The sequence below is a fragment of the Pongo abelii genome, chromosome 8, assembly GCF_028885655.2.
Source record: "Pongo abelii isolate AG06213 chromosome 8, NHGRI_mPonAbe1-v2.0_pri, whole genome shotgun sequence".
Taxonomy (NCBI): Eukaryota; Metazoa; Chordata; class Mammalia; order Primates; family Hominidae; genus Pongo; species Pongo abelii.
Window position 1 is genome coordinate 93,608,239 of NC_071993.2, and position 22,022 is coordinate 93,630,260.

At 37.0% G+C, this 22,022-nt stretch overlaps 1 protein-coding gene across 2 annotated transcripts in view; it reads left to right on the top strand.

Moving 5' to 3' along the window:
* A1CF (APOBEC1 complementation factor) overlaps positions 1–21,630 on the top strand; it is an 82,846-nt gene extending 61,216 nt beyond the window's left edge. Inside the window, 6 exon segments of one of the 2 annotated variants that reach the window (NM_001133965.1) lie at positions 4,050–4,147; positions 8,399–8,672; positions 10,654–10,835; positions 13,508–13,644; positions 14,672–14,823; positions 17,842–21,630. In NM_001133965.1, coding sequence (NP_001127437.1) covers positions 4,050–4,147; positions 8,399–8,672; positions 10,654–10,835; positions 13,508–13,644; positions 14,672–14,823; positions 17,842–17,993 — 995 coding nt within the window. In that variant the 3' untranslated portion in view covers positions 17,994–21,630. 2 annotated transcript variants of the gene reach the window in all.
* Positions 21,631–22,022: the final 392 nt, after the last annotated feature.

The window sequence follows — 22,022 nt, forward strand, 5'->3', positions numbered from 1 at the left end:
ACTCATTCATTCAACTGTCTTTCCTTCAGTAGCTCCTACGTGCGAGGCACTGTGGAAGGAACAAACAAGTATGATGTGTGCAGGGAAAAAGTTTAAGAAATTCCAGAAAAATACAGCTTAGACAGACTGCTCTTAGAGTGCAGAGAAGACTTGTGTTTCGAAGTGACATCTAAGCTGAGATCTGAATGTTGATGCAGTTGTAGGCATAGGAACCATTATGTGTGTATAAATATTGCCCACTATTCTCCCCTCATTCCATGTTGACTTTCTACCTTCCCAGAGTGAATAATACTTCTTATATTTATCTAATTAAAACAGCACCTTTTTTTGCCAAGGGCTAGAATGAGAAACTACTAAAAGGCTGCTTCCTTTCCTAGTCCCTGATTATCAGCTTTCCCAGTCTGCGTATTGGCATATATTGAAGATACATGTGTGCCCGGATCCTACTAATTATCATGAAAATAATGAGCATCACATATCTGTCTCTCTCTCTCGCTCTCTCACTTTCTCTTTCTTCTTGGGACTAAAGTGTGTCCAGCGATTTCAGGGCACAGTCTGCAGCTGGTGGCACAACTCTCAGGGCTATATAATGATGTATGGCTTGTTCTTCCTGGTCCTCTGCAAAAAAAATATGAATTGCAGAAGGTGAACAACTAGCAGACATCTGCTGCATTAAGAGGGAAAAGTCAGAGCTAACTAGTTTATTTTATCTTGGAAAATATGTACTGTGCCAAGGCTATACTTACCTAGAAACATTTCTGGAAAGAAACAGGAAAATGACTCTTTTAAAATTCCATTTAAAGTTTAGGTCCCTCAGAGGAACCTACATATTACCTCAAAATATTTGACCATGTATCAGTTTAACCATGATGAACTTGAATAATATTATATTGCCACTCGGAGACACAAAAGATAATTAGAACAAAAATTGAGACCTGAAGATGGTTTGTTCTTCCCCACTGTAGCCTAAGGGTATCTGCTGAATTTCCAATTATAGTCATTCTACAAAATCTAATCTTCCTACAAGAGTTTAGCAGTATTAGAATCACCTGAAGGGCATGTTAAATCACTGATTGCTTGGCCCATCATGGGTGGGTTCAAGCATTTCCATTTCTATTAGGTTTCCAGGCAAAGCAGATTCTGCTGGTCAGGGCACCACACTTGGGGAACCATGACCCTCTGATAACATTCCCTTTGGCATGCAGGTGTGTTTCTCCTCAGGTTTATGTGTTGCTGACAAGTTGACAATGAACACAGCAATAACTTTCCAATTCCTTGCATCATGATTTCAGAGGATCTTTTTCTTCTTTGCTAATGGATGATTGAGTAACGATGATCACTCATATTCTTTGGACTCACCCTCTGCCAAATGAAGATCAATTATTAAACAAACTTCTATGCACTAAAGAAGAAACGTATTAAAATAAGCCATGTGGTGAATACTATTGTAGAGAAAACCAACTTTTATGACACAGACTCTAACTTTTTAACTTGTCTGTTTTATGAGGCAAAGTTTTTAAATATCAAATTTTCCAAAACCAGATGCATCTGGAAATTATCGTCCAACAGTGTAAGATAATTTTAGATATCTGCAAACAGAATTTCAGAAAATCTAAATTCATTATCATCTCAAATGCCACCTAACTGGTGTAGATGACAGAAGTTGGGATGTGAATTAACTGATAATATTCCCTTATTCCATGTGTATTTATAGAGTAGCTCCTATGTCCAAGGCAGTAGGCAGGAACCAGGTGAAGATGATACCAAGAAGTCTATGAAGAAGGTCCTGTTCTCAGGGAGATAACAGACCAGTGAGCCTAGGTAGAGAATGACATTGAAAAATGAACCAAGCAAAGACTGGAAAGGTGAAGGTCATCATTGGCCAACGTCTTCCTTCTCAGTTACTAAAACAAGTCATGGGATTAAGTCATGATCATCACCCCATGTGACACTGAAAAGAATGAAGAGACTATATTGGATATTCAGTTAATTATATGTCCCATGCTTCATGGTCTCAGAGAGCTTTATTTATCCTTAGCCTGGCCAGACAATTTTGCTCTGTATAACCATTGCCATAAGAAGTCAAGGGTCGACTGTTGAAGGGAGTGAAAAGAGAAGTATCACAATGTCTTTAAATTGTCCTTATGTTACAGGCCCACTATTATTCCAAAGGAAGATAATTCTTAGTCATTGAACCATGTGAGAGAGTAAAAACTCTAATTACCTTTGTTACCTTGAATCTAAGAAGATAATGAAACTTTGATAGGGACAGAAAGGACTTCCCCCTCTTCTTTTCCCTGGCATAATGTCTCATCCTATGTTGTCTCCCGGGACTCTCGAGGTACACCCAAGTGAGTGTAGGGTAAAAGAAGATAATTGGCATGCTAAACTAATAGTGGTTAAATTATTTCCACCTTACCTTCACTCTAAGCAAAAGGTCTATTTTTAAAATTGAGTAAGCAACAACATTTTAAAAATATAACATCCAACTATCTCGGTACAACTATCTTTTTTCATTTTTATATGTTGCCATCATGTTCAGCAGTTCCTTTACATAAAAATAGATAGTTGGTTTGTTTGGGTTTTCTACACAAATAATATAAATAAACTTTGCAAATATTTGTAAAATACCAAATATATCAATTAAAATATGAAAACCCCCTTCATTCTTCCCAACTTTTCTCCCCATTCCTGAAGTAACCCCTGTTAAGAGTTTGGTCTCTATCTTTTCAGTTTGCTTTCTGTATGAGTGTATTTATATTTGTGTGCACATATATATGGTTTTGGATTATTAAAAACACAAATGCTGTAATATTGTACTTACTATTTTATAACTTTTTAAAAATTAACAATAGGTCTTAGGCCAGGCACGGTGGCTCATGCCTGTAATCCCAACACTCTGGCAGGCCGAGGTGGCAGATCACCTGAGGTTGGGAGTTCGAGACCAACCTGACCAACATGGTGAAACTCCTTCTCTACTAAAAATACAAAATTAGCCAGGCACATGGTGGTGCATGCCTGTAATCCCAGCTACTCGGGAGGCTGAGGCAGAAGAATCACTTGAACCAGGGAGGCGGAGGTTGCGGTGAGCCGAGATCACGCCATTGCACTCTAGCCTGGGCAACAAGAGCAAAACTCTGTCCGAAAAAAAAAAAAATAGGTCTTTAATCTTTCTATGTAATCACATACAGGTCTATTTTCTTTATAGACTCCTTGGTGTTGGTATAAATGCAGCAGATTTAATCACTCATGAAAATAGATATTAAATTGTTTTATTTTTGCTCTTTCAACAGTAGTGTAATTGATATCCTTATGCATGATCCTTGTCCGTGTGTGAGTGTTTCTGTATGAGACATTCCTCAAAGTAGAATACTAGATATTTACATTGTTTCCAATCTTTAGCTATCATGACAGCAAGGCAGGCAACTTATCTTTGTTCCCAGATGTTCTTTCGGAAACAACTTTCTTTTTCTTCTTTTTGCTTTTTTATTTAAAGATTATTGGATAAGGATATAGGGAATCCAGTTGTAGTTCCTCTCTGTGTGCACTCTAAATCTCATTTGCCTTGTCAGAACTGTAGTTACCTAATATTTAAATTTTAAAAAGTAATTTAAAGTTAATTACATAAGACAAAAGAGATAAAGACATTTTGCTGGGGTGAAAAGCAAAAGTAATCACCTAAATATATGTTTGTAAAATGATCAATAATTGAGTTCAACTCAATTCAACAAATATTTTACCATGCAAAATGTACTATCTTTTACATTACATAAGATGCAAAAGAAGATGGAATTCCCACCCTTAGACACCTTGTAATCTAGGAAGTGGAAAACACAAATCCATAACAAATTATAATAAGTCAGAATATAAATTTTATTTTAAAAACTGCAAAAAAAAACTCCTGTTGAATGTTCTTGATGAGATCTTTACTTAAATATGAGGTATCCATAAAAAAAAATCAAATACCCTTTGCAGCTATGTGCTAAAATATATCACTTTCAGGGCTCTCTTAATTTTGTTAGTGGGGCAACCCTCACTCTATTTTACAGGTGCTGTGGAGAGGGTGAAGAAAATTCGAGACTATGCTTTTGTGCACTTCAGTAACCGAGAAGATGCAGTTGAGGCTATGAAAGCTTTAAATGGCAAGGTAAGATAGAACAAAGAAAAAAATATGCAGATTCCATCCAAGTTTGGTGAGGATATTACATTCAAAAGCGCAGTCCTGCAAGCCTGTCTCACCCCAGCCTCCTCTGACATGGATACCTCAGTCCATTTAAGATGTACTAAAGAGAAATGATGGAAAATACAATGGAAGTTGGAGATGTACCTAATATATCCAACTTTACCTCTATTTGTTTTTTCTAATTTGGACAAGTCACTGGCCCTCAATTTCCATGGAAAGAGGAAATTTAAGTAGATTATTTCAAGATGTTTTTCACAATTCCAGTTTTTGCTCATTACTTCAAAGAGATTATCATCATTTAAGTACAGTATTTTAGAAGCTGATGAATTAAAAACATGTCAAGGTAGCCGTTATTCTGCCTTCATAGTTTGATCTTCCACTTGGAAAGCTTAGAGTCTCTCACCTTGCCAAGAGTAGGGGCTGGGGAAGCTTCTATATCCTCACTACTGAATTGTCTACAGAAAGCAATATAATATTTATATATCAAGCCAATAAACATTTAAAACCTTCTGTAGACCACTTATCATGCTAGGATACAAAAAGAATCAAAGATGTTTGACAAAGAGTTAAAAGTTGGTTGGAGGAATAAGACAACTACACAAACTCGTGCAAAGTACAGGCAAGTAAATATCATAAAAAGAGATAAACGTGGTGAGCAAGTTCAAAGGAAGAAGTGAGCTATAAAGAATAAGACATCTTCATGGATATGAGAAGATAATATTTAAGAGAAGCCACGAAAATTGGGTATAATTTCAAAAATCAAAATATGGAAAGACAGGCAGTCTTAGAGGCACAGAATTTGAGAAGAGCAAGACAAGATTGGAGAATAGGAAAATGTGGAGTAACTTGGTTGGAACATAATGCACATGTGACTGTGTTACCTATCGGATCTGGCATCAGTCAGGGTCCCAAAAGAAAACAAATAGCAAAGGAATTAATTACAAAAGTATGAATGGGGACCAGGAAAATCAAAAAAGAGTGTCAGAATTTGGGGCTCACAACATTCTGGAGTCAAAGGTACAAGGGGCTGCAGAATTAATAGAAATCCTGAAAGGGGATAGAATTGTGTAGAGCAGATCTCTTTGCAAGAAGTAGCTGGGTGCAGTGGCTCACACCTGTAATCTCAGCACTTTGGGAGGCTGAGGTAGAAGGATTGCTTGAGCCCAGGAGTGCAAGACCGGCCTGGACAAGATGGCAAGACCTCATCTCTACAAAAAATTGCCGAGCATGGTGGCATGGACTACTACAGTAGTCCCAGCTACTCCGGAGGCTGAGGTGGGAGGATCTCTTGATCCCAGGAGGCTGAGGCTGCGGTGATCTATGATTGTGCCATTGCACTGCAGCCTGGGCAACAGAGTGAGACCCCATCATTAAGGAAAGAAAGAAAAGAGAAAAGAAAGAAGTAGTGATTTTGGTCATAGGACACAGTCAGCCCAAGGTGACCTGTCAAAGAGGGGTCCAGCAGAATAAATGCCCCAAATTCACTGTTGTCTCTTCTCCAACCTCTTACCAGTGTTCCCCATTGGCTAAATTCAATCACAATCTAGAAGGCTAAAGAGGACCCCATGTATAACAGCCTCCCAGAGCAGAGAGCAGGTTGGAGCTGGTAGGTGGTGAATTCCATAGGGAGTGGATCCAGATGGCAAAGGGAGGATCTCTTAGCCTAGGCCCTTCAGACACTGTGGAGCCTCTTGCATATTAGCTCCTCAGGGGCCCGCTCAAACTCAAAAATGTTTGAGTACTGGAGGGTGGGGTGGAGAAAGTATTCACTCTGAAAAATGTATAACTGCAAAGCAAAAACTAATGCATAAATACATGTCTACAAAGAAAAGCATTATTTCATCTTCATTGATGATCACATTTAGTATCATAAAAGTGTTATTACTTGGAAAACAATTTGTAAGTTAGATTTTCTCTATATGGAAACATTCCTGAGTATACATGATGATTGCTGGGAAGGAACAGCCATCACAAATTAAATGCCAATAATTACATTGGAATAATTACAATTGAAATATATTCAAATTCCCAATTTTTGCAGCTAGATATTTTTAGAACGATTATTTAGTTAAATATATATTTAATATTATATTTGACTATAATGTGGTATGGAAAAATCAAAAGTAAGTTTTCCTAGGAACTATGAAGGTTTTTGAGCATATATAGAGATATTTATATTTAATTTGTTAGATGAAGTGAGATCTTGAAATTTTTTCTACGGTAATTATCACATTTACAATTTAGGAAAATTAGCCTAGTAAGAACTGACTTTTTAATACATGTGAGAGAAACATGTCATAGAAACTAGTTATAAAGCTATTATAGTCAACCAAATGAGACAAAATAAAGTCTTGAACTTAGGTAGGAATGGAATGCAGGAGACAGCCATATACAGAACAGTAGAGATTAAATTCAAAGGACCCAGGAACTGATTGGAGATAGGGGTGAAAAAGAAGGACAAGTCATTGTAAGCTTCCAATATGGTAGGTTGTTATGAAAGTCAGGAAGGGAAGCCTATTCAGAGAGAAAAATGATGAATTGAGCTTCCGAATGATTATTCATTTATTCTTTTTGTAAGTCTATGAAGTGAAAGAAATTTTACTAAGCTTGGGCTATACAGATTAATAAGATATTGTCCTAGCTCTGGAAAAATCTAAACCAAGTAACTAAAATACAATATTGAATTTAAAATCCTTTTGGATGGGACAGAGGAAGGCAGAACAAAATTTATTACAACAAGATATCTGAATTTGCAGCAAAGAATCATTCCATGCAAAACATCTCTCGATATGGAAGTGCCTATAAGCAGAGACCTATTTGGGTCGCTCATCTTCCTCAAGACTGGACTGAAGATATAAAGAATCTTATACCCAAGGTCCTCCCCTATTTTCAGTATGCCAGGTCTACTTTTTCTAATTACATCAACATCAATATAAGATTGTTGAATATCAGCTGGATTCTGTCTATCTCTCAGAGTATTTCATCTAACTTATTTGACACTGGCTCCTGCTACTAAAAAGTAAGGTAAATACATAATACTGGGGACAAATTGACCAAGAGGCTGAACAAAATGGTCAGGATGACCATGAAGCACAAGCTTTGTCCAGCAGACTTCAATAATCCAGGAACCACTGAGTCACTGTTGAAATCAGAGTAAGGGTGCACACTCAGCTGCTGTGAATGGGAATTTCTATAGAAACACTTTACATAAAAGTGTTCTTTATATAAAACAGAGGATCTTCACATTCTTATTCAAAAACAAAGCCACAAATGCTTTCTGACAATACTTTGTTCCTTTGATAATAAATACATCAATCTGTCAAGAATTTGTTGAGAGCCATCGTTGTTTATTGTGTAGGCAAGCAATACATAGAAGTTAGCGCACACATAGATCTACATACATCCATTATCTTTGACATCTGGAGCTGTTTGCAGTCTCAAAATTTGTGTCAGTAATTCTTGAGGACAGGTTTTAAGCGGTGCATGATCTGAGAACCTCAATACTACTCTCACTCCCAACTACTCCTGACCCCTGTCATCCCTGTTTATTAGTTCCCAACTGTTCAGCAGATCAAAAGGGGGCTTCACAAGGAAGAACCTGTGGCAGGCAATGCAACAGCCTCCCAGATTCCTCTTCCTTTGGTAGAGCCACAGCATGTCTCTCTTCTCCAGTGAAAACTTACTTGTGTGGCTGCTCTAAGGAGCAAGACAGTTAGCGGGCTATCAGCTGGAAGGGCCTGATTTGGCTGCGCATGCTAAATGCTAATAATTGATAAGATTTCGTTATTGGTTTCCTTTCACCTTCATCTTATTGTGCTAGGTAATGGAGATTTTATACCACCCATAACAAACCTAAATTGTCTTGTAGTTATATAATTATATAAGTATGTAATTTAAAACACATATATGACCTAATACAAATATTACCTAACTTTCTGTCTCAGTGACTGTACCCAGATTGTAAATTTATAATGAATATGTCAATGGACACTGGCCAATATGTCAAACCTGTTGGCATCTTATGCAACTTACCAACAAAATGGCTCAGAAAAAGTTCAGCTGGCATACAAAACAAACCTATAAAATGACAAGGTACAATCAATAAACCTACAGCAAATAGTCTAACACTTAGAAGGAGTCATGTTATTAGGGCTCAGCCACACTTGGTTATCTTCATATCATCTCATGTTGATTTTTCTTTGCTCTCTACAACAGGTGCTGGATGGTTCCCCCATTGAAGTCACCCTAGCAAAACCAGTGGACAAGGACAGTTATGTTAGGTATACCCGAGGCACAGGTGGAAGGGGCACCATGCTGCAAGGAGAGTATACCTACTCTTTGGGCCAAGTTTATGATCCCACCACAACCTACCTTGGAGCTCCTGTCTTCTATGCCCCCCAGGCCTATGCAGCAATTCCCAGTCTTCATTTCCCAGCCACCAAAGGACACCTCAGCAACAGAGCCATTATCCGAGCCCCTTCTGTTAGAGGTAACACCAGTCAGATCTTGCTTTAGAGTAATCCCAAGATTTCAAATGACTCGAATTGCAGTAGCCTTAGATATATTGGATGGGTCCACTGGGAGAAAAGCACTGAAAAATTGTTTATTAAAAATCAAGTATTACGTCAATAGTTTTCCTGTAATAGGAGTCTTTTTTCACATTACAACTGGTTATTGAAAAAACATGGTCAGAACATTGTGCAAATGAGCCTAGTGCACAGATTCAAACTTTGCATGGGCCCATAAAATTTGCACAAACTAAAACCTAGTTCTATAATTGTTAGCTTCTTCTGTATCACTTGTCCACCATTGTGTAGTCATCTGTAGCTCATTACAACACTTCTGGAATAGACTAGTATAGTCCAGTGGAAACCAATTACCTCAAATAGCAAAACCCTTTCAAGGCATGTGTGTATTTGATGGTGACTCAGTGGCATTGTCTTAATATACAAATCACAAATTATTATAAATATAATCTAATAGACATATGAGATGTTCTCATCTGATCTCCTCCAAGAAATATGTGTTATACTTTCTTAGAAGCCAAATTATTAAGGAAATTACTGTATTTCTTTAGTACATGGAGAACTGAACAACAAACAGAAAAAAAATCCTCGATCAGACTGCTAATAAAACAATAAATATTTCACATTTGAATCCTGTAGGAATTCTAAATGTTTGAGCAGTTTTCCAAGCTCCATTTCTTCAAGGAAACTAGAAGATAAAGAAAGCCTTTATTTTATTTCCAAGAAACTAGCTTGTCCCTGTCTTTTTGGCTCCTTCAGATGAGTTTTTCTAGGATATGGCTAATGCCAACTGAATCCCAGTTCTATCCTCCAAATACGACATGAATCTGGGCAATTCGATAAACAAACTGTGTATTTAAGCCTATTCTTGGGTTTGACTTAGAAGCAAAGAGGCACATCTAGATTACTGTGGAAACAATTATCTCACTATGTTTTACTATGTTTCAGTATAACTAAATTGATCATCTTAGGAGCTCTAGTCTTCAACAGCCTTAAAAGTTTCATACTCATAATTACTTGCCCCAAAATTGTAACGCAAATGAAATAATCAAGATTTCCTTTAAGGTAACTTGTCTATGTGATAATAAATTATATCATTGCAACATTATGCATTTATAATGTAAAATCACATCATTAACCAATCCATACATTAAATACAAATTGTCAACCAGTTATGATGTCGAAAAAAAACAAACTCCACTATAAGGGAAAAAATGCCTATCTTATAACAAGAAAGGAATCAATGAATGATATTCATGGATGAAGGGTAATCAATTTAATTTTTTATCTCTATGCCACCAATATAAAATCAAAGTAGCAACACGGCAAAACAAAAATCAAAAGGAATCTATGCATGAAACTCAATGGAAATTTAAGCCTCACATTGACCAAACATCAGAGAGGATGGTGAACCTAAAAGCATGCTTTCTAAATGTTTGTTTTACAATAAGTCATTGGAGGTGGGATAATTAGGGAAGCCAGAATTTGTTTCTGATATACTGATCAGTGACAGTCTCTATGCAAGACTGATTTCAAAATAAGTGGTCGCATTATGTTGGAATGTTCTAATAAATACATTCCCAGTCTTTATTAGTCTGTATAAAATATCAAGAAAAGGTTACCTAAAGACAAAAATTGCAAATTTTCTATCCCAAAATTTCTAAGTTGTTTGTGTACTTATCAATAGTATTGTACTTGTCATTGGCATTGTTTTCTTCTGAAGGTAGTTTTTCAAAAAAGAGAGAGACACCTATGTTAAACCTTACTTTATGTTGAGTTTCATTACATTAGAATCCTAGAGTTTCCCACCCATCTTCAGGGCAATAATCAACGTGAATTGGGCTAACTTTTCCATTACAGTAAGATTCAGGGTGATTTTCTGGTGGTTTGATTCAGTTTAATGCCTTCTTACGTTCCTAGAAATTTACATGAATGTACCTGTAGGGGCTGCGGGAGTGAGAGGACTGGGCGGCCGTGGCTATTTGGCATACACAGGCCTGGGTCGAGGATACCAGGTCAAAGGAGACAAAAGAGAAGACAAACTCTATGACATTTTACCTGGGATGGAGCTCACCCCAATGAATCCTGTCACATTAAAACCCCAAGGAATTAAACTCGCTCCCCAGGTAGGTAATGTTATTCCAGAAATAGTTTCTTTAAGTTGTGCCAATGAGCATCATTCACTTTTATCAAATGATTTGACGTGATCCCTACTCAAGCTATGGGTTTTTTTCTTTTAATATATAAAGCATCCAATCAATGTCACACCCTTTGAGGGAATGCTGGGCATCAGGTGCCATTTTTCTATTCTAGGTCCTTTCTCTTTTTAAAAAAATCATAAAGTTTAACACCTTGAACAATATTCCACTGAAATGCAAAGAATCTGAGAGCTATTAAGAATTATCAACCCATACCCGAAATGAGGCAAAGACCCCATCTCAGAATAAATGCCTATTGTATGTGAGCCAGGTTGGTTGGCAAATGAAGAGTATTATGGCAGTGCCCTGAATAGACCATTTAGGACATCTTTTCTTAGAAACACTGTATCTAAGAGAAAACTCCACCATGATATCTAGGTGAGTTATTAACTATGAGATGTCATCAGTCATACCAAATTAAATCTTCCTCCATAGTTACATTTTGGCAGTGGCATTACAGAGAGTTTTTACTGTGTTCGTTTAAGAGTTCTAAGTTTCCACACTTCAACATTAACCTGTGGTTTTTATTATTGGAAAATTAAAAGCTATAAAAGTTTCAATATGGAAACTGACTCCCGGGGTTAAAAATAAAACAAAACAGAGTCTACGCTAACCCTGAGACTGTTCCCTGCGGGAGTGTGATAGGTGCTGATCTCTGTGAAATACATTTTGGCTGAATAACACAGAGTTACAGTTTGTGTGTCTTGAAGGAAACTTCCCTATTCCCATGACAAAGGTGGGCTTATAGCCCCACGTTTATGGAAGTAGCCCTTATAATTTCAATCCAGAAGAAAACTGGTTTTCTAAAAGCTCATCTTGGGTAATTTTTTAATGGGATTTCTGGCTTTCTTTTATGCACAAATTAGCTCATCTAAGGTTTCTGCTAGCCCCACCCAGGGAATTTAAAAAAAATGCCTATCAGAGTGCTAAACAGCAATCATTTGTTCACATAAGATTTAGTAAACATCTCTTATGCACCATGTAGTGTGCTAGGTGCTGGAGATGTAGAAGTGAATATAACAAAATCCTTATCATGAAAAAGTAGATGGCAATCCAGTGGGAAAAAACTGACACGTAAACATATAATTATAATGAAATCTGGAAGTGATATGATGAAGTTTGTTCAGAAAATATAAAAGCCACTCATCCAGTTTCTCTTGGGTTAAAACCCAAAACAAAGAACCTGATTAAAGTACTGGAATACTTAGAAATATTTTAAGAAAATAAAAAATAATAGTCGCAAATTCTGTATAATAATAGTATTTCTGAGGGCTGCGATAGTATGAAAAGAGATCTCTTCGTTTTACATTAAACTCAAGTTAGAAATTCATCATGTCTTATATTAATATGTGAGTAACAGTCTCTATCAATTAATAAAAGTTCTTTAATTTGTGTCTGACCTTCTACAACTATGGCTTAGAAATGAAGACCATACCACCACCAACCAACACAGATGGGGCCTAAACAACCCCAAAGTAGAGTTACGAACTTCCAGCCAGAAGCAGAGAGACAAGCCCTTTCCTGCAAAGTCAGCAGTGAGAGCTGGTGTTCCTTCCGCCCAGGTTTGCTCACCTGGCATAAACAAGCAGGCATAATATCTACCAGCAAAAGCTCCTTTATTATTGCCCAAGAACTGTAGGGAATGCTCTGAGGATGACAAGAGATCCTACACAAGAGTATTAAAAAGAAAATATCAATAGAAAAAACAGGAACAATCTACACATTAATAAACTGGAAAATATCATGCTATTGCAGCTGGGTTAATTAGCATAAATGAGGTAAGAAACCTCAGAGACACATCCTGAGACACTGTTCTGTCTTACAGAGTTATTTTCTCAGCCTTATGCCCTGCTTTCCACAGTCTACTGAATCTGCTGACTAATGAGAGCATCAGGACCTCTGGACAACCAAAAATGGCTTCAGAATAAAGAAACTGTGAATCTTTAGAAAATATTCAGTTTGGAGTAATTACAGAAGAAAAAAACATGCAGGAAGATGCTAAAAAGCATATTGTCATTAAGCAAAAAAAAAAAAAAAAAAGCCAGAAATAGTGTCTTACCAAACAAATAAAAACATTGCAACTGTTAACACCCATCTAGGAACGCTCAATAAATACCAAGCATTAATTCTATTTTTTTTATGAAATTGTGAGATTAAAACCCTATGATAAATGACATGAAATAAAAATATATTCTTAGGCTATCATCTCTAAACCATTATAAACACAGAGATTGAGAGTAATAATGAGTAAATCTATACAAATCTATGCACACAGTGTTGGAGCAACCATTTTTACAAAAACAAATATTCCAAACAAATCATAAAATTAAGCTTTTGGTAAAAAGTTACAGCTAATGGACTAAACTAAAAACATATTACAGTAAATGGTGTGAAAGTGATTTTATGAACTAATAGACCTAACATTTTAAATGGAGTTCAAATTGGGTTCATCTTAAATTTTATGAGTCATTAAACCATGTGGCATTTTATATCTTCAGATATTAGCTTGAACTCTGAAAATAGAGTTTAAAAACCTGAAAACTTGGGAAATAATGTGAATATGTCATTTGAGGGGGAAATAACTTTTTTTATTCTTGTAGATATTAGAAGAGATTTGTCAGAAAAATAACTGGGGACAGCCAGTGTACCAGCTGCACTCTGCTATTGGACAAGACCAAAGACAACTATTCTTGTACAAAATAACCATTCCTGCTCTAGCCAGCCAGAATCCTGCAATGTGCGTAACTTCTCCAAATTCCTTACCATTTTAGAGCAGGATACACTTACAAATTAAATGCATTTAGTCACCATCTAAACAAAATACTGAGGTCTACTACCTACTCATTTGTCATTAAATGCAAATATTGAGATGTGTAGTTGGGATGTACCAGCCATGAAACCAGCATATAAAGGCCCCCAAATTTCATATATACGACGAAGGTTGTGTAGTATCACCAGCCAGTGGAAAACAGTCAGTAGTGTAAAATGCAATAGAAATAAAAACTATAGCCCATTCTTGGCTGGGCGTGGTGGCTCATGCCTATAATCCCAGCACTTTGGGAGGCTGAGGCAGATAGATCACTTGAGGTCAGGAGTTTGAGACCAACCTGGGCAACATGGTGAAACCCCGCCTCTACTAAAAATACAAAAATTAGCCGGGTGTGGTAGCCGGTACAGGCAGGTGCCTGTAGTCATAGTTACTCAGCAGGCTGAGGCAGGAGAATCACTTGAACCTGGGAGGTGGAGATTGCTGAGATTGTACCACTGCACCCCAACCTGATCAATAGAGTGAGACTACATTTCAAACAAACAAACAAAGCTATAGCCCATTCTTTCATCTGTGCAGTGTTTAGGTTGAAGCATATGAAATTACCATTTTATACATAATAAGACAATGGCCCATCATTTAATTTTGGACCAAAGATATGACCTCTCTGTTAGTGGATATCACCTCCTGAATTTTACCTTGAGCCTGCATTTCTATATATTTTAGGAACAATTTGTTTCACTTGTGCTTTAGAAAAGCCATGTAGTGAATTACTTGTATGTCCCAGGAATGTCATCAACCACTGATGTTCTAGATCAATTTATAAATATTTCTACATGCAACCTATATTTAGAAGCTTTAATAGCAAACAGAATGAAAAACACCCACTCAAAATACCACCATCCAGTCATCTTACAAAGCTGATAGTGCCTTAAGTTTTCACCTGACTCAGTTGTACCAGTTTAAAAATGCCTACCCTGACTGACTTGCTTTCCAGCCACCCTTTCACACCTCCAAAGCTGAGTGCCTATGTGGATGAAGCAAAGACGTACGCAGCCGAATACACCCTGCAGACCCTGGGCATCCCCACTGATGGAGGCGATGCTGGCACAATGGCTACTGCTGCTGCTGCTGCTACTGCTTTCCCAGGTATGGGAAAATTGTGCCAGAAATGGCGCCCTGCAGAGAGTATTTGGGAAACCCTTTTTTGGTACCACTGAATCATAGAAATGTTTGTGTACCCTACTTACAGCAATCTGACTTGCACCACCTTGGGACCAAAAAGAGTTTCCCAAACTAGTGACTCATTAAAACACGAGGCAAGAAAATCAAGCTGGGCTGCAGAGTGGGTTCTGGTCTCGGCTCAGCTTTAAACTGCTGTGTGATCTTGAATGAGTCAGTCTCTCTGAGTCTGGTTTGTTTTGGTTTTTACTTTTAGTAAGAGAGTTTGAAACTACCTATAGATATATGATGTTTATTGGAGCTCTTACTGTGTGCTAGGCACTCACTTAAATGGTCAGGAAGCGTTATAATATCTTAGTAATGCTCATGATACCACCAAGAGTTAGGTTCCATCAGGAAGTCCAGTATACAAACGAAGAGCCCATGTACAGAAAGATTAAGTACTTTGGCCAATGGCAATTAGCTTTTCAGCAATCTTTTCTCCTTCTCCAGTCTTCAATCTACTTTTATTAATTTGATTTCAAAAAAGATTTTTTAAAGTCAAATATTGCGTGTGTGAGAGTGAGAGACAGACAGAGATCCTTTCAAAATGTGAATAATCAGGACTCAACTCAATTTATTTGTTCTATAATTTTGGTCTGGGGCATATGCTGATTGCTTAAAGCAAAGCCTATCCATGGATCAACAATGCCTTCACAGGTCACATTTTAAAAGGTTTGTCCCCATTTGTTACGCAGCCACAACAAATGGTAATAATTAAAAATGAATCCTTTAGAGATTGAAGGGGACCAGGCACGAAAGTTGTTTAGGAAATTTTTTCTCAGTTGAAAATTTTTTATCCTTTTTTTTTTTTAGTAAAAGATTATTTCTATTGAAGAAATGTCATTTTTGACTTGTCACTGTGTCAGCGTGTGCCACATAAGTCCAAATTAGAGCTCTAAGTAGACCAAGAAACATGATATTCTTATCAATTAATTAATTCATATATTGGTCATGTGTAGGTGTGAGAAATTTTATATTCCTCACACCACTGCACCTGGGGCTCGTTCTCAGTAGTGTTTTTTGGTTTTGGGGGTTTTTTTCTCAAAAGTTTTGAATATATCCTCCACTCTGGCCAGTGGGGCTAACATTAATGATGTTTCACATCTGAAAGTGACCTCAATTCTGGCTTTGTTTCTCTGTAAGAACATGGAGACGCTCTGTGGTGAGTCCCTCGGCGGTTACCAAGGTAACAGCTGACACTGCAGAGGGCAAGGTCCTTCCTGGGCAGTGCAGGGCCAGCAGCCAGTGCTTGCTTTCCACATAACAGGGTGTTTACATGTCCATTTACTCAGGATGCCTGCCAGGGCTTCTCAGTTCTTAGAAAAAGTTGAACCCCTGTCTTGCAGAAAGCTGCACCCCGAAGACACCTAACAAATGTACTATTAAACTAATGAGCCACTGTCAGAAGAATTTTAAAGTTTGCTTTCACATTGGAAAGGATTTGCTTTTACCCAAGAATGTTTTATCTTATTCTCACTTCTATTGGCTTCTGTGAGAAGTTAAAAATATTTAGGGCATGAGTGTTGTCTTGGGAATGCCTAAGAATCTTAGAGGCTCTCTTATAACTTTGCCGTGGAGTCAAGCAAAGAATAATAGGCTCCAAGGGAAGAACTGGTTTGAAACCCAAACACCCTGGCACTTAACAAATTGACCAAGTTGAAAAAGAAAATTCAAAATCCCTAATGGTAAAATCTGTACCACAAACACATGCATGCATGCGTGCACACACTCACACAGTTACATTACTCACTTAGCTTAGAAATACTGTTTCCAAAACTATGAAAGTAACTGTTAACACGTGTCTCCTACCCTTGGAAAATGGACCAAACTTCGCTAGTGCATTAATCAGCATTACTGACCAAAGTGAATGCACCAAGAGTGGATTCAATTTTTGTTCAAAATAATCCAACCAGCTTCCTGCCACCACTTTCTGAGAAGCCACTAGAAAAAAATCAATGTGTCTGGGGTTGGGCAGGCTTCTACTGCACATAAAACAAATGGGGTTTAAAACAACAATGAAAAATAGGTGCCCATTTGTACTTAAGTATACTTCTCTCTTTCTCTTGTTATCTTTTACAATTTCTGGATAATCTCAGAAATACTCAGGTTTTAAACTAAAACAATACAGAGAAATAATGCTTTAGATAGTAGCTAATATGCTGTCTTCTTCAAAAGTGAATGCTCATCCACTAGATACAATGCTAACATGAAATTGCATAGATTATTTTTTTAATTCTCAGATACTTTGGTTCTCTGAGGTGGAGAACCAGCATCAAGGCCTCTGAATACACCAAGCACAGGCTTGATGAGGGGCTTGGGAGGTAAGAAGTTGCTTTTGCCATTCATAGTTAGATCTAAATATGGACAGGTTAGGCATTTGCTTTTAAGGTAGTATGGAGAAGCACACTTAACCTTTACAGTATTTCTCCTACTGATCTCCCAGTCTTTACACATCTTCTTGGGTAAAGGCAAATGTTTTAAATGTTTAATTTAGGCAGGTGTGGGATTACAGGAGAACTAGTCCCACAGATCCCCACCTCCCCACATACCATGCCCAGCCAGCCCCTCAGTCACCTTTTCTCATTTATAAATTTGGAGACCCTCAAAAAGCTATAAATCACAAGCTTTGATCAACTCAGTATCTTGTTAAGTTTCTCTTTCTTGGACCCTATCCCAAGCATCTTTAATTCTCTTAAGTATAAAGTGATTCTGACACAGGTGGTTGACCCCACTTTCGGGAACATTGTCCTAGGACTTTTTAAATGTCATTGAAAATCACTGAGTCCACATATTGTATCCTTAAGGACACTTTTTAAAACATATATATTAACTTTTAGCTTTAAGCCATATGTTAAATGTTCGTATTGCTAAAAGAAGACAAATACGCCAAAAGGGAGCAAATGTGAATTCCTTTCATCAAGTTTTCTCTGCCTCTTCCTCCAGGATATGCTGTCCCTAATGCAACTGCACCTGTGTCTGCAGCCCAGCTCAAGCAAGCGGTAACCCTTGGACAAGACTTAGCAGCATATACAACCTATGAGGTCTACCCAACTTTTGCAGTGACTGCCCGAGGGGACGGATATGGCGCCTTCTGAAGACACTTTTAAATTTAAGAATAAGACACACAAAACTCTATTAAAAAAAAGAAATAAACCTCTAACTCGGTCCCCCAATGATCATAAATAATATCTTTCCTAAAGAAATGCCTTTCCAGAGAATGTATAGCTTATACCAATTATAGAATCGTGAAGTAAGAACGTTATTCTGAAATGAAATCAAATGTTAAAGAGCCTTTTGTTTAACAGAAAGCTGGAGAGCCACTGCCCCAAAAGTTGTTCTTCCAATCTTCCTGAGTGTTTGGGGAGTATGTTTACAAATCCTGCCAGGGTGAAGAGAGATCTTTTAGCTGGCAAGATTTGGGAGGGACGGAGCAGACCTGGGCAGTCAGTAACAATCAAGGGAAGCCAAGTAAACTCCAGAGTCTTACCTCTGGCTCACAGCTGCTTTTGTGATACACAAAGTCACAAAGAGGAAAAGGGAAGGGAGGAGGTTGCTTTTCAAAATGCATTCACCATGGCTCACTGTGTGGGGCATGATTGTAGGCCTGAGCTCATGAAAGACTGTCCAAGATTTTGTGGGTTCAACCTCTCTTCAGCCTGAAAATTCCATCCAGTCGATTTGTCACAGATCAGGATCTTCCTGTCCCCTGCAGCCCATGGGGACTTCCTAGAAATAGATATGATATGTTGTAGATATGGTTAAAACAAATCCAGGCCCCATTGTTTATTCAGCTCATTAGTCCACACCTATTTTTCCCTAGAACCCCTATCTTTTCCAATAATCATGCCAGCATGAAATGACCTTTTCTAATTTAAAATTTTTTGACTTGTTCATATTGATTGATTTTCATCATCTCAGACTCATTTTTCTCCTACCTAATATCATAAAAACGTAAATCAGATATACAGAATATCATTTATGATACTTCTTCCTTTCAGCAAATTGACTGAAAAGTCATTTTAAAGAGAGAAGTGCAGATTTGCTCTCATTTATTTGATATTGTTGCAGTATCCACCCCACCATCTAGCAATCAGAGACGCTTATATTAACTTGGGGTTAGCTTTGAATTATCTAACCCATTTATTTTAAATCTGCCAGGAAATCCTCTAACTTTCCTTCCTTTTTGTTTCAATAAGTATCAGGCAGCTTCACCATACCCGAGTCCTTTTGTCTTGAAGCTGCCACAGAAAAATCTTACATCAATCATTGCTGATTAGAAACTGTTTCAGACAATCAGCATGGGTGTTATTTACCAAATTCCCCCTAGACTCCTAGGCCTGTTCTCCAGGAACATCTGATGATGAAGTTGGGGGAGGGCAACAGTGCTACAAAACCCGGAACAGAGGTAAAGAGAAGGCACTACTTTCTTGCCATACTTGTAAATGATTGCTTTGTTCAAACATAAATAATCTAAGTCCAACACCAAATACCTGTTACTCCCACATCAGTCTCATTAGTGGTTTAAGACACAGTACTAGAATTTTCATTTTTTAAAATCCCTTGGCCCTTAAAAAAATTTACAGAACACAAAGGAAAACATAAACACAAAGACATGGAAAATTTTGTCAACTCCTTAATGGAATTCTGTGATCAAAAAGCAGGCCAGATTCTAATTAAAATCAGGTAAATTTCAATCACAATCAGAAGTACTTGTAACATTTCAGTTGTCCTAACTCCAATGAGATAACAAAGCCTCCAAGGGTACAGCTGAAACTCTGAAAGGCCCTGTGCTTTCTATTTTACATTTAGCTTCTAATATTTCCTAGGACAGTAGTTCCCAAAGTAGGCTGTACATTAGAATCTCCTGGAGAGCTTTTTAAATGCTAATGCCAATATCATATCTCATAACATTTACACTAGAATTTCTTTGGATGGATGCCTGGCATCAGTATTTTTTAATGATCCCTAGGTGATTTCAATGTGCACCTAGGTTTGGGAATTGCTATATTCTTGTATTTATACTCTATCTCTTTATTTCTTTTCCTTTTTATTTCACTTTTAGTAAATAGAAAAATGCAATTAAAAAAATCATCTAAGTTAAGACAAATAGCCAAATCATATTTATCCCATAAATAGTATGAATTTAAATGTAACTTATGTAGGCTTCAAACTAACTCTAAAAATGAGAAAGTAAAACAATCTTGTCCTAAAACAATTCTTAGATCCAAATTTAGACTCGCCTACAGATCTGCTTTTATTCTCAAAGACAGTGATTACATTGACATAACAAATGTCCATTGGGGCAGGCAAATTTCTACTGAGTCTAAAAAGCATTCCAAATTCTAGGAGCAAAAGTTCTGATTTTCCTTAAAATCTTTGCAAATAAATAGCAAAGGGTATTCTAGATGTCTTGTCAATGCAAATTAAGTTTGATTTAGAGAAGTTTTAAATTTAATCACAATGAAAAGATTAGTTAATACATGAATCTCTTTATGAGAAAAAAATCATTATTCTGGATAAAGTCATAATTGTTTTTTTACAATATTAAGAGCAGACACCTAAACATACAATAATACCAAAGTATTGAGAAAATTACCACTGGAACACCATCTCAAGTTATCACACCATTTACCTCTTTAGAGCCAGTTTTGTATAAGTAGGTAGACGTGGTTTTGGTTTTTTTGCTAAAATTTTACCTTGTTTTAGTAATATCTAGGGAATACTTTGAATTCCATTAAAATATATTCATAGAAAGTGTTAATGTGTCTACCATGCCATATGTTTATTTTTACTTTCCCCAAGTTAGGTAGATAGAGCAAGTTCTGCTACCACAAGTTTAAAATTATTAAGACAACGGACTCTTTTAAATTGCTGGTAGAAACAAAGGCTAATTTTGCATAGGTTTATATTTTTAGACTTAAGAAATTAGCACCTATTTAATACCTTCATACCTTCTGCATCACTATCAATTTTTCTGTAATTTCTTATTTGAATGCTTCCTAATTCTTTACAGAAAAAATTAAAATTAGTCACCCAACCAGGTGATAATAACAAAACAATAATTTAGGAACATCCAGTAAATTTGAATTAGTTCTCTAAATTTTGGTAATTAATAGCTTATTGATAATTAAAATCAGCCTAATGTTGCTTAAGTAGGAGGAAATTGATCAGCAATGCGATTGGGTATCTATTTTCTTTCCTATAAAAATGCTGCCTCTTCTCAAATTGCTTTATTTCTTTCCCACTGCATTAGTATATCTAGACAGCACCTTCAACTGCAACAAAATATAATTCTCCTAGATGACTAGGATATCCTCCAATCTGGTATCATGCGAAACAACACTGTGTTTGGGGAACAGCACCCAAAATGCTGCTAAAAAGCTACCTCATGTCAAGAAAATATGGATTTCAAAAAATATCTGGCACAGTGGCCCATGCCTAAAACCCCAGTACTTTGGGTGGCCAAGGCAGGAGGATTGCTGGAGGTCAGGAGTTCAAGACCAGCCTGGGCAACATGGAGAGCCTCCCGCCTCTACAAACAACAACAACAACAACAACAACAACAAAATTTAATTGGCCAGGTGTGGTGGTGTGGGCCTGTGGTCCCAACTACTTGAGAAGCTAAGGCAGGATTGCTGGAGGCCCGGAGGGCAAGGCTGCAGTGAGCCATGTTCACATCGCTGCACTCCAGCCTGGGTGACAGAGCAAGACCCTGTCTCCAAAAAGCAAAAATAAATATCTAACAAAAAGGGACTTGTTTCCAAACCACAGTTTCTTAACTTTTTCAAGATGGAATAGAAATTAAACTATAAGTATATACTGATAATAGCTGTGCAGGAAATTGGTTTTTATTTTACTTAAAAGTTTTTTTTAGAAAAAATATTATTCTGATTGCATAGATTAGCAAAATATTGCATCAATATAATTTTCCATTTTTATTAATTTTTATTATATTCTAAATGACTGTTTTATAATTTTGCCTTGGACAACTGGGCCACAATTAGAATCCACATAGACAAGGAGGTTCTTAGGTGTGCCATTTGTAGAATAAAGGGCAATCAAGTTAATATTTGGGGTAAATTTTCATTGCATTCTAACCTATGAAGTTAATATTTGGGGTAAAT